Source organism: Corvus cornix, chromosome 8 (genome assembly GCF_000738735.6).
Source record: "Corvus cornix cornix isolate S_Up_H32 chromosome 8, ASM73873v5, whole genome shotgun sequence".
NCBI lineage: Eukaryota > Metazoa > Chordata > Aves > Passeriformes > Corvidae > Corvus > Corvus cornix.
Genome location: NC_046338.1, coordinates 9,157,854 through 9,170,028, shown reverse-complemented (window position 1 = coordinate 9,170,028; position 12,175 = coordinate 9,157,854). Strand labels below are relative to the sequence as shown.

General features: G+C 38.8%; 1 protein-coding gene across 7 annotated transcripts in view; it reads left to right on the top strand.

Moving 5' to 3' along the window:
- Positions 1–12,175, top strand: part of MAST2 (microtubule associated serine/threonine kinase 2) — a 188,659-nt gene that overhangs the window by 110,182 nt on the left and 66,302 nt on the right. For all 7 annotated transcript variants that reach the window (XM_039555709.1, XM_039555708.1, XM_039555707.1 and 4 more), the window contains one exon: positions 12,034–12,125. In XM_039555709.1, coding sequence (XP_039411643.1) covers positions 12,034–12,125 — 92 coding nt within the window. The remainder of the gene's footprint in view (positions 1–12,033; positions 12,126–12,175) is intronic.

The following is a 12,175-nucleotide window of genomic DNA, read 5'->3' as shown; positions in this document are numbered from 1 at the left end:
GACTGCTGAGTATAAAATAATTTTGCACTGGTGTTTTAAGTGAGCTAAATGAAATACTGGGGTAAGAGACTGGTTTGAGGAGAGGTATGAGGAAAAGGGAGATCTTGAACTTTGCTGCGGATGCTCAGATCAGGTCAGTGCTACTGTGGAAAGTAAGACAGCGAGTACATACTGGCACGTGATTGGCCTGGAAATGTGCAGTTCTTGTGTTTAATTGAAGTCGACACATTTGGGTGTTGGAATCCTTACCAAGTCTGTGCATCTGCTTATTTTGGCTGTTTTTTGTCTCTGACAAGTGTGTTTTAAATCTGAGCGCCCACCAGCTTAAAGCTCTGGGATGGACTTGGAGATGTTTCTGGATCTGAGGAACCTCTGCCCATGCCATGATGTTACTCTTTGCAGGTCCCTGTTCTTAGGAGACGTGTGAAGTTGTGGTCAGGAGCAAACTAAGAGACATTCTCTGGTGCGCTTGGGATTCCTGTTATTTTACTACAAGCTGAATGCTAATGTTAACAAGGAAGTGTACACCCTAGAGCAAAATGTTTTTTATAAAAAGGAGACCTTATTTAAGGAACTGAGAGATACAGCATGTCATCTTCTATCACCAGACACCTCTCTGGAGGGAAATGACTTAATTTTCAGTCAGATGCTGAACACTTGGTATTGGCCACCATCTCAGTTACCATATTGAGCAAGTAAACCTCTTTTCAAACCATTAAGGAAAACACCTTTTATGTGATTTGATTCTATATTTGTAGCTAATTATCAGATAATACCTGAATGGTTTTTCTCCACTCATAGCCCAATTATCTTACTTTTTCTATTATGTTGAGGACTGCAGATTAATACCTAAGTGTTCTTTAGAATAGATTTGCAGATAAAATAAAACATATTTCTGTAGTGAAATATCATAGGTTATTCCAGGCCTCTTAAAAATTTTAGTTTTAAAAGACTATTCTGGTGTATTTGTTTTTAGTTCTATGTCAGCTGAAGGTGGATGGGTCCAGAGAGCTGGGATTCAGAAGGGGGATGCTTATGAATCCTGTGCTGGGGAGTCCTTATGCCAGATATGAAATCCAAGCCACCTGGTACCAGTCCCTCCTGTCTGTCATTTTAGGCAATGCTATGTAGTAAGTTGGATGTGTTTTGAGATTGTTAGTTTAACCAATCACCATCTTTTCCTCAAAAATGCCTCAAGTTTGGTATTCAACCGTCGTATTTTATATGAGGACAAAGCTTAGTCGTGCTGAAAATCCAAGCAAATGTTACGCTTATGTATCAGTATGATGCTTGCATGAGTCTCCCCATATTCATTACTGCCTGCTGTGTTTACGTAGTACTAAGCATATAATTTAAACTCCTTCAGAATGAATAGAAGATGTAAACGTCACTTGACGTGTTCTATTTGATGTTGAAGGAGTTGCTTCTGGTATCATGCGACACTGGCAGTGAGCATGTGCCAGAGGAGAGACTCAGAGTGACGTGAGATAAAAATCTTCTGCAGGCACACATGAGAACAGTCTTTCCCTGAATCTTTGTTCTCTGAGGAAGCGAGCTTGAATCCTGTGGTGGCTTTTGAAATTACTTATTTCCAGTATATTGGGTGTTTTCCTGTCCTTCAATTTTGTTCCAGTCTTGATTGCATGGTAAATTAGTGTGTTACAATTAGCAGACCTAATTTAAATTAGCATAATTGCTATGGAATTTGAATACCTGACTTTCTGTAAGTGTTTGCATTTGTCTTCCTCTGTGTCTTCATTTGTGTACGTTCTGTAATTTTCATGGGTCTCATTTGTTTTCCTGCTGGCCATGCTGGTTTCAGACTATGTGGCAGGACAGAACTGGTGCAGCAAGAACACTGGGATATCACAATACATGGCTCCCAGAAATGAATTTTACAACAATCTTTTACTTATACAGAAATGGGTTAATGTTCTTTAACAGCCCTATCTTTCACCAGTTTGTCTCAGAGAAACCTGGGCTGTGTTTTCCTGTGCTTGTGAGTTTCTGCTAAAGTTTGTTAGACAGCATTTGTAAAAATAATGCTTAGCTGCTCTTAGTTCCTTTAGTTATGAATAAGTGCATAAAGCATTCAAAAAGCTTTTAGCAGTTTCTTTGCTTGCATTCTGATCCAATTTTACATGAGGTACATTTATTTAATATCTGCTTTTTTAACGTCTGTGTAAATTATGGCTCTGATTTTACTAGGTTTTAGTCTTTTCTTACTTTCTCTTATGATTTGTTTTTGTTATCACTGCTACCATCCATTTATTTTCAATACATTTGTATATTTGTATGTACTTCTCTCTACCATCTTACTGTAACTGGAATTGATTTTGATTTTACTTTTCAGCCTTCTTAAGTAGAATAGCTCTTAAAACAAATACCCTTTCTTGGCAGCGGTGAACTGCTTCAACCTTTGGATGTACAAGCTTTAGCTGTCAGCTTGTGACTTCTACTGTTTGTGTTTTTCTTCTGCTCAATTTTGTGAATGATTGCTCCAGCTTCAGTCTGCTAAAATTTCAAACCCCTGTGTGTGTGTGTGTATCTATTTGTATTACACATTTGTATAGTTATTAAATGGGAACAGCCATCCTTGTATGAAAAATTGATGGCTGTTGGATAATGAACATTTGGCTCAGCAAGTAGGCTTTACACAAAAGAATGAGGTTTAACATGTAATCAGGCTTGATTGTTCCAGAAACTTCCCCGTGCTATAGATCTGATGCCTGCTCTGTGTGCCAGGGCAGGATCTGCACCCAGGGCCTCCTCCTCTTCTCCTGCCTTTTGTGGTTTTGTTGCTCCATTAGCATGAATGCCTTCTACAGGTGTATTTTCTTATTATTTTAGTAGCCAGCTTATTTGATGTGTCTGTTTATACGCTGCAGTATAGATACCTAATGTATTTTTATAAATAATTTTTTCATGTCTTTTTAAGTGTGTTGTTTTTATCTGGGACAGTGGTTTATTGACAGACCTGTATCTGTAACTGAGTAAGGACCACATAAACCAAACACTTTATTTCAACACTGCAGTGTATCTCTCTACATGAATTTATACCAGTTTTACTGGCTACACCAAGCATTTTGAGTACACAGAACTTCACCTCCTGTCTGTTGCCTTCTCTGATGTTTAGAGCCAACTCTTATCTCAGTAGCCTTTTTTCCCTCTTTGCTATTCAAGGAATGCCTTGATTAGAAAGGTCCCAAGCAGCATTTTTTCTTCAAAGCTGAAGGGAGCAACCTGAGCAATCCGAAATTCTCTCTCGGTATCTGTTTTGAATTAAAGCACCATGTTGGCACACACATCTCACCTTTGTCTTGGTCTGGTAGGGAACTGCTCTGCTCAGCCCAGGTTGAGTCCAGGCAGGCAGAGCATGGCAATTTCCTGTCTAAGACAGCTTAGTCCTGGACAAATGTCAAAAGTTTTGTAGCCTGCCTACTGAGATTACAGTTTTGTTAAGCCTGGATATTTTCCTAATACGTCCACTGGACTATTATCAGTCTACCTTAGTACACTCATGCTTTGCTGTTATTTTTTAGAGGTGTTTTTGAGGATTTTTCTCTCATCTTTGTGTGTGTGCAAACATAATGAGCAACAAATTATTTCCAATTATTCTGTTTGAAGGCCTTTAGAGGCAGAATGTTTGTGTGTGCATGTATACATGTACTTTAATATTTTCACAGAAAAGTGGTTTTCCCCTCTTGAGGAAATGAACTTTTCTTCATTGGACCGTCTTTTAGCAGTATCCTGTTCTTTTTTTTTTTAAATTTTATTAAGTTGATGCTGATTTTTTTCTTTTGGTTTTATTTTGTAAGAAGCTGCTAAGAGTTGGGAAACATTATTGCTTTAGAAAGGGGAGGGTCTTGGTAATGAAAATAGAAAGCACATTTTCACCTTCTAAGTTTAGAAGCAAACATATAAATTTAAACGATCATTGTAAGGTAGGCAGATTGAGACTTTGATTTTTCTGATCTGTGTCATTATCTGCTACACTTTGCTACTGGGGATGAATTTGAGAATTGCTTACCTATTCAATGGATATTTTTTATATGTTGAAACTGTGGAAAATTAAGAAAGGGAGACCAGAAACCCCAATAAGATAAAAGAGCATGATTCTCATAGCAGGCAATGGTTAGGGCACTGCCTGGGTCAGAAAGGTAGGAAGGATGAGAGCGTTGATGTATCAGTGGTGCAAAGCATGATAATGTACATGTTGCAGCTTACCTTGGTTTTTTGGGTATTTTTTAAAAGGTCAGATGTTTTAGTCACTTTAGCTTCTGAGTTAAATCCAAAATATTTACAAAGCCTTTCTGTCAAAAGGTATGTAGAACTGAAAAATTGAGGGATAGTGATTTTACAAAAAGCTTCCTAAAATGGTGTGGAATTGGTTGCAGATGATGACCCGGGGAGTTGGTTTATTGTCTAACAATGTGCTCTCTTTGTTGTCTGCTCTTCTGGCACGTTTGTCCAGATGTGCTGCCGTGTTCTGTTCAGGATTTTCTGTGCTTTAATATGCTGGAAGCTGCTTGCAAGTTAAATATGCTGGGCGATTCTTAAGAAAGTGGATGTTGCAGAGCTGAGGATGGCGGTAAGCAAGGCTCATGTGCAAAATCGCAGAGGCACCAGGGGTGGAAGCATGGCCCAGCACTTGTCTGAAAGCCAAAGCAGAGCTGTAGTTCCGACTGTAGGAAAGCATGTTCTGAGTGTAGCATTCTGCCAAGCAAGCACAAACCCTGACACTCTTCAGTGGGGTTGTTATTGTTGGTCTCCATAGCTGGAAAGATGAGTCTTAGCAACAGGGCAAAACCTTTCCTGTGTAGCTCAGGAGAGCACCTTAAGAACATGTATTTTTAAAATGTGCAAATAATGTGATTGCAAACATCCTCGTCTTGTTCAGAATGTTGCCACCCTGGTTATTACACTGCTGGTCGGTCATGTGAAAATCTGTGCTCTATTGCAGTAGAGGCAACTTCCCTGACAGTCTGATTTGGAGATTATTTCTAAAATAGTGTATTGCTAGAATATATTTAAAATTAGATCAGTAATTAATCCTCGTGCTGAGGTTTGGAACTGCAGGTAGCTGATAATGAGCTAATTTGTAACATTTTTTTTGATTCTTAAACTAAGAAAATGCGCTGAAACAAGATGAAGAGAACTGTTCATGTTGTGTGCTACTAAGCAACCAAATGAGTTTTCCTATTTTATGTAACATTTACATTAAACATGGGAAACTTTCTTTCCATTTTCAGCTCAATTGCATTATTTCCTGGATGCATCTTTGGGAGAGTCTAGAGGAGGTTTGTTATATTGCCCACCTGTATGTAATTGTATGCTCCACGGTTAGAGGGTTTGAAACAATATAAAATCACTTTGTCATTTCATTCTGGAATTTGTTTGCTTGGATTTTTTGGAGGAAAAGAAATGTGATAAACTATCTTCCATTAGAATTGCCAAGTAGAGACTTATTTAAAAAGCAGCTATGCTACGTGAAGCATTTAATAATAGATTTGGAGGAAATGGGAAATGAAAGTATGCAGTTATGCTTAGCTTTCATTCAATCAGCTTTTCACACTTTGTGATGTAACTTCATGGCAGTATAATGCATAACACAACTGAAGAAGGAGATAGGAATGCTTGAGAAGGTTTGTTTTATGTTTTTTCTCATTAAATAGTATCTACATATATATTCTAGGGTCTCTCTTCCATACTCAGCGATTTTTTCTTACTTTTGTTCTTTTATGCTAAAACAAAGATAAGCTTGGAGTGTGTTCAGAATAAAGTGGATTCATGTAGTTGAGAATGGCTGTACCAGTCATTGTAATTTATTGTGACATCTCATTTTGTTTGGCTTTGCAGAGTTTTTCCTATGTTGTTAATAATGCAAAAGGTCTGGATTATACAGCATGGTGTAAGCAGGTGTGCACCAGCCTCAAGCGTTAGGGAAATTAGACATAAATTTGGTGTTCACTGGCAATTTCAGCCTTTTCTTTTGTAATTTCTTAGCTTGCAGTGATGCTGCTTCTTCAATTTGTGCTCTAAATGAAGTAGGAGGACTTGTCTAACATATAGCTTGGTTTAGATGAAAGGAAAATGGCCTTTCATGCAATCAGTTAATTCCTAACTACAAAGATGTTAATTTTCCTTAAAACAAAAGAACCATCTGCACCCATTTTACTCCTTGCTTTGTAAGTCTTGCATTGCTTGACTCTGCGTTCACCTCGGTTGATGTGTTTGGTAGCACGCTGAAAGGTGTGGTGGCATTATGGAAAACAATGTCCTTTGTGTGTTTTACCCCCGTGCACTCTCTGGAAATCTGTACGGAAGTGCAACCCACGCTTCACAAGTTGACTGCATCTTTTTCCTCCGTGCATTTCTTTTTTTGTCCAGTTTATTTTGTCTCATGGGCTTCAAAACAATGGGCAATGCAAATTTGAGTAGAGCCTGGTTTGCTGAACAATTTGCATCTGTTTCTGTTGTTGTAGTAATTAAATTGTAGAAAACTTTTTGTGGAAGAGGACCCTGCACTCAGGCAGTCAGTTTTCATTGTTGTTTTTATTTAGGTTCCAAAATTCAGTCCTATTTGAAGTTCTTCAAAAAGATGGTGGGAACAGGAATACTGTAATCCAGTCTCAAGATCATGGGAGTTAGGGATTGATCTTATACAGGAGTGAATGGCAGGGAATGATTGTCCAGAGATGCACTGGAGAAAGGCTCCTTAGTCGTTTAGTCTGGACAAAATAACCAGGAAGGAATCCACATTCAGAATGGTTCCCTGCTCCTGGGACTTCAATGACTGGAAATAAAATGCAGTTTTCCTAGGTGATGTTGGGAAGAAGATAGTTCTGTGTCTGTTGTGATGGAGACTCTGCCTACAATCTTTAAGAAGTTGCTTATTGGACTTGTGCTTCCATCCTTCACATCTTAACTATGTGTAATTGTATTTCTTTACAACAAAAGAAGTGTTTATTGTAGGAATGTGCAACCCCCCAAACCTGCACCCTGAATAATAACACTTTTTTCCCCAGTTATTCTAGGATGAATAACTCTTAAACTATTCTTGAATGTGGAAAAAAAAGAAATCAGTTGAACCAGATGCTTACTTATCTATTTTAGAGAACTAATTATCCCTGTTGTTGGTAGTGCTAAAGCTTACAAAATTGCTTCCATCTTTGAATTACTATAATTAAGACGATAACTTCCACATCTAGTTAACATTGCTGTGCAGCTGCTGCATTCATTGACATGCAGATTTTGGATTTTGTAAATTTTCTGTCATTGTGAATAAAAATTTTAAATACTTATTTTCATTTCCAAAATGTCTGTTTCTCATAAAGAACTCTTTGTAAAGCAAATCAACTGAAACCAAACTTCTGTAACATCAGAGGAGAATTTGGTGAAGTTTGGTTAGGTGGTATATTACATTTTAGGAAAATATGTAACCGCAAATAACTTTAGCAGATTTGATTGCTCTGAATTTTGGATCCCAGTTCGTAGAGATTTGTTTGAAGTCACTGAATTGAATGTCAAATCTGGAACAAGTCTGATGTTTGACTTCCGAAATGTTATTTTGAAAGAAGTTAGTGCAAGGGATAATTTGGCACTCTGACAACCTGAGGTACAAAATTCTTTTTGAGGTTTACAAAATTCTAAAATTAAAATTTTCAGTCGAAGGTTGGACTTGATGATCTTGGAGGTCTTTTCCAACTTTAGTGATTCTGTGACAAATCACTAATATGAATAAAATGCATTCATGAATACTAGCCAAAATGTGATTTAAGCTATAAGTTTTCCATATATTTTATTTCTTCAAGTTGATTTCTGTCAAAGTCAATGAGAAGGCTTGTGCAATCATTGTTATCTTGTTTACTTCCATACTCCAGCAGCTTCAGCTATGAGAAATTCCTCAAGGCTTATAAATTCAGATAGATTTTGAGAAACTTCCTGATCATTATTCATTTATAATAACCAGCATTGGTATGAAATTGCTTGGTAGTGTGGGTTGGTTATTTATATTTACATTGTTTTTTTCTGTGGCCCTCGCTTTCATTACACAGATACCTCATGGGCGTTAATCAGTTTTGCTCAGTGAGCTGAATATGTCCCCTGAGTAAACTGCTAAAATAAAGAATCAAATATCGATTTATGCTGAAACTGAGACATTGATTTCTTTTTCAGACTGAATATGCATATGAAACAAGGTGCACCTGTGGTGCTCACTTTAGAGGCTTGCCCTGGGATTGTCTGTGGGTGAGGAGGAGGAGGAGGTTGGTTGGGGTGCAGCTGAAGAGCCGGGAGCTGTGTGCAGGTCACAGGTACTATGCCAAATGTGCTCAGAAATAACTCTGGGCAAGGGTGCTGGCTTGGGGGCACATTTCAGTGGGTCCAAAAGCAGTGTCCAGTTACCAGACCCACGTCCGATGTCCTGTGGTGTTCAGTTTCACGAACGCACTGGGGACACTTCAGTACACGTAACAAACGATATTTTTACTGCAGGCAGAGAAGTTAATGTTAGAAATAGTAAAAGCTCTATTTCCATAGTGATGCAAAGGCATTGTTTCAACTGTTTCAATATAAAATATCCATTTTACTATGTGTTTTCAGAATTAAATCGAGGTGCTCCTGTGTTCTCACAGATTTCTAGACTCAGGTTTGGCCACGTGGTTGTTCGACCAGGGCAGGGAGGGCAGCACCTACAGAGCTTTCCAAGGGCTGGAGCTCAGCCCTACAGCTCTGGGCCCTACAGAAACTCTGCACTATTAAAATTGTGTTTTGCCTAAACTGGAAGACCTGGAGGGGATTTGCTCTCTGAAATTATGAAGTGGGATCTGAGGGGAAAAAAAAAAGGTTAACAAGACCCAAAGCAAATTGTGAGAGGAAAGGAGGCTCAGGGCAGGGCTCGCCTTTTGTTTAATGAAAACAGCAAAACTTCAGCTTATAAACAAATAATAATGCTTGAAATCTCTCTGGACTGGTTAAAAACTTGGTTTTTTTCTAGTTAAGACGTAAGAGATGTATAGCCAACCTTTTCCCCCTTACTTTCTCCTTTTTTTCTTATGCAGATTGAATTAATTTTTGAGCAAAAAGACATACAGTATTGTTTTGAGAATTTGCGAACAGTAATAAATAATAATAATTAATACAATTTAAAGGATTAACAATGTGATCTCCTCATTATCATTGGCCTGGTAGCTCAGTTTTGAGCCCAGCACTGTCTGTCTGGCTAAAATGCATCTTCCAGGAAATAATTTTTTCTTCAGTGGAACTGTTTCTGCCAACACTTAAATTGACTGGTTTGAATTTCTTTGGCACAAAGCCCTGCTTAAAGCCAGCTTTGCTTCTTTCATATTTAGCTGTTCTTTAGGAGGTGCTCAAATGCTGTCGTAGTGACTTGTTGGGGAAGAGGTCGTCCCACTGAAGTCTGCATGTTACCTCCTCCCTTCACCCTTTTTTTGTGTTTCAGTGACTACCAGAACTTCATCACTCTAGTTCTGCATTTCCTCTAGGATTCCTAGATCGGTTAAAAGTTTTTTCTCTGTATGCAGGGAGCTCTCTTCAGCCAGTAGAGAGTATGATTGTACTTGTATATTTTTCTCAACTTATAACACAAATTTGAGAAGTTGGGTGTTGTGTTATCAGTCTTTGCGTTTAAGCTTTGCCTTATTGCCAACATACGTAAGTCATAGAAATGGCTAAACAGACCCAAGTGGTGTTTCTCTTTTGCAGATGAGAGATCCAGGAAAATTAAAAGTTATCCGATGTTGAGGGTGCAAAGAGAATAATGTTTTATTCCCAATTTGGGGCTAGGCTTTCACTCCAAACCATTCCCTCCTCTGAGTACATTTGTGTAAACCTGACCTATTTTAAGGGGTCTCAGCTGTTCTTGCTCTCCAGCCCCTTAACTCTTTCTCTTTTGGCTCCTTATCTTGGCAAAGACAGCAGAGAAAATGGGTTTGTAAAACTCTGTTCAATTGGGAAAACGCAGGCAAGCAGTTAAAAAGCTCTGAGTTTGGGACAGTTCCCTTCCCCTGTTATGCTGTGGTTTAAATATACCAAGTTTCCATAGCCAGCTCCAGACATTGCTGTGGTAAAGTGTGCTTTAGGAACTCTCTTTAGCAAAGAGATACAACTGTAGAGAATGGAGCTCTGTTTTCTCACTGTACTAGTGGTTTTTATTGAGCAAGATCTTAAATTCTTACATTGTATTTGATAGTAAAACCCAGGATTGTTTTTTATTTCTTACATAGTAACATATATTACACTAGAATACTCAGGAATTTCATGTTGCAAGAAAGATTTTGTGCTAATATAAACAATGATTATCTGGTATTAATGTTGGAATTGAGTATTCTGGGTTTTTTCAGCATTTACTGGAATAGCGTAAGTGAAAACATGTTAAAAATATCCATGAACTGAGATTTTTAAGCTTCTTAAAATCAGGCTGTTAGTTTTTCCATGAGATGTGCACAATGGCAATCAGTTTTTGGATGGACTGTTGTTGAATAATACATGAATGTAAATGGAGATTGTATGGAATCAGTTGGATAATTTTGAGGAATGCTTTAAGTACACTAAAGAGCCTGAATAGCAGTTAATGGTGCTTCAACTTTATTACTGTTTATTATAGTTGGCAGTTCAGTTGTATTTTTTTCTGCATCAAGTTCTCCAGTTTCCTATAGAACAGCAATAAAATAAGCTTACAAATAATAATAGTCAGATGCACTGTATCCTGTGGCAGCGAAATACTTTTGCATTAAACTGTAGTTCTTGGCAGCCCGAGCGTGTTTATTGTTGGGCAGCTCCAGCAGATCAGTCAGTGCACGGAGGACCTGGCAGATGTCAGCAGTTGGGGTCTGCAAGCAAAGATGCTTTGCTTGTGCCTGGGGAACCCAGTGTGGAGCTTCACAGGGCACCCCTGGAGTGGGGCCAGCGAGCTCCTTGTTCAGCCTTTGCTCAACTTTCCCTGCTCCTGGCTATTCTCCCACCCCTATCAACACCAGTGGGATTCTAGTTACCTGTTTTGAGAACTGCTGAAGTAAGCAGGAATGTTTATACCATGTAGGAAGCAAGCTGGAGGTACAATGAATAGATGTATGTAGCTGTAATACTTGGTCAGTTGTAAGATTTTGCTGGGAACTTCATTTATTCTGTTTAAACAACAGGAGAAGGGGCAATCACAAAGGGATTTAATTATCTAGTTGCTCTTCTTCACAGCTCCCATGATTTAAAAATGTTTCCCTTACCCATTGCGATTCCTTTTATCATCTTTAGAGCTAAATGTTTGCTACCAGCAGTCACAAGCTGGGAAGCAAATGGAGGACCACATCCTTCTCTTCATTTGGCTCGGTTCTGAAACTCCCACTAGGGAAAAAATAAACCTGAACTGTCCCGTAAGAAGTGTCACTTACCTTGCTGGAACAAAGTCATGGCAATGAGGGGAGTTGATGTGGTGGAGGTATGTCTGAAACTTGCTTTGCAGAGTTTTCCATTGGTATTGCCACATGTGTTCACAAAGATTTTTGGATTTCAGGTTTTAAGTTTGATTAGTAATCCCACTCATCTGCTGGGTTGTGCTAACACTTTGCTCTGTAATTTTAACTCTGCCCTAAGGAATATGCTCTGGTTCTCTTACAACCAAGCCAATAATTGTAACGGATTTATTTGCTAGGTTGGATATTGGTAAGAGTATCCAAAGCACTCTGGGGTATTTTACATTGGTTTTTGCTTTTTGTGTGAGTTGTAAAGCATGAGTTGCACATAATCTGTGAATCAGGAATGAGTTACCAGCTATTTCCAGCAGCCTGTGCAGCAAATGCTTCCAGAATGTTGAAACACTTGCTGCTGACCAAGTACCTTTTGTCCCTGTACGTTTCCTTCTTTGCAGGGTCACTACTGAGATCGAGAGTGTGAGAAAATACCACCCTAAATACTGAGAGATTCCTTTTCCTTACCTGAAAGAGATTCTGCAGGACCTGCCTCGAGGTGCAGTTGTCCATCTGACCATGCCTAATGGTTCATCTTTCTTGCTTTCAGCTGTCGGACAAGCAACAGGAAGAGTTTGATTGTAACATCCAGCACATCTCCAACTCTCCCGCGGCCGCATTCCCCTCTTCATGGACACGCAGGTAACTCCCTAGGACTGCTCTACCTGGGAATCATTAACATAAATGTCAGT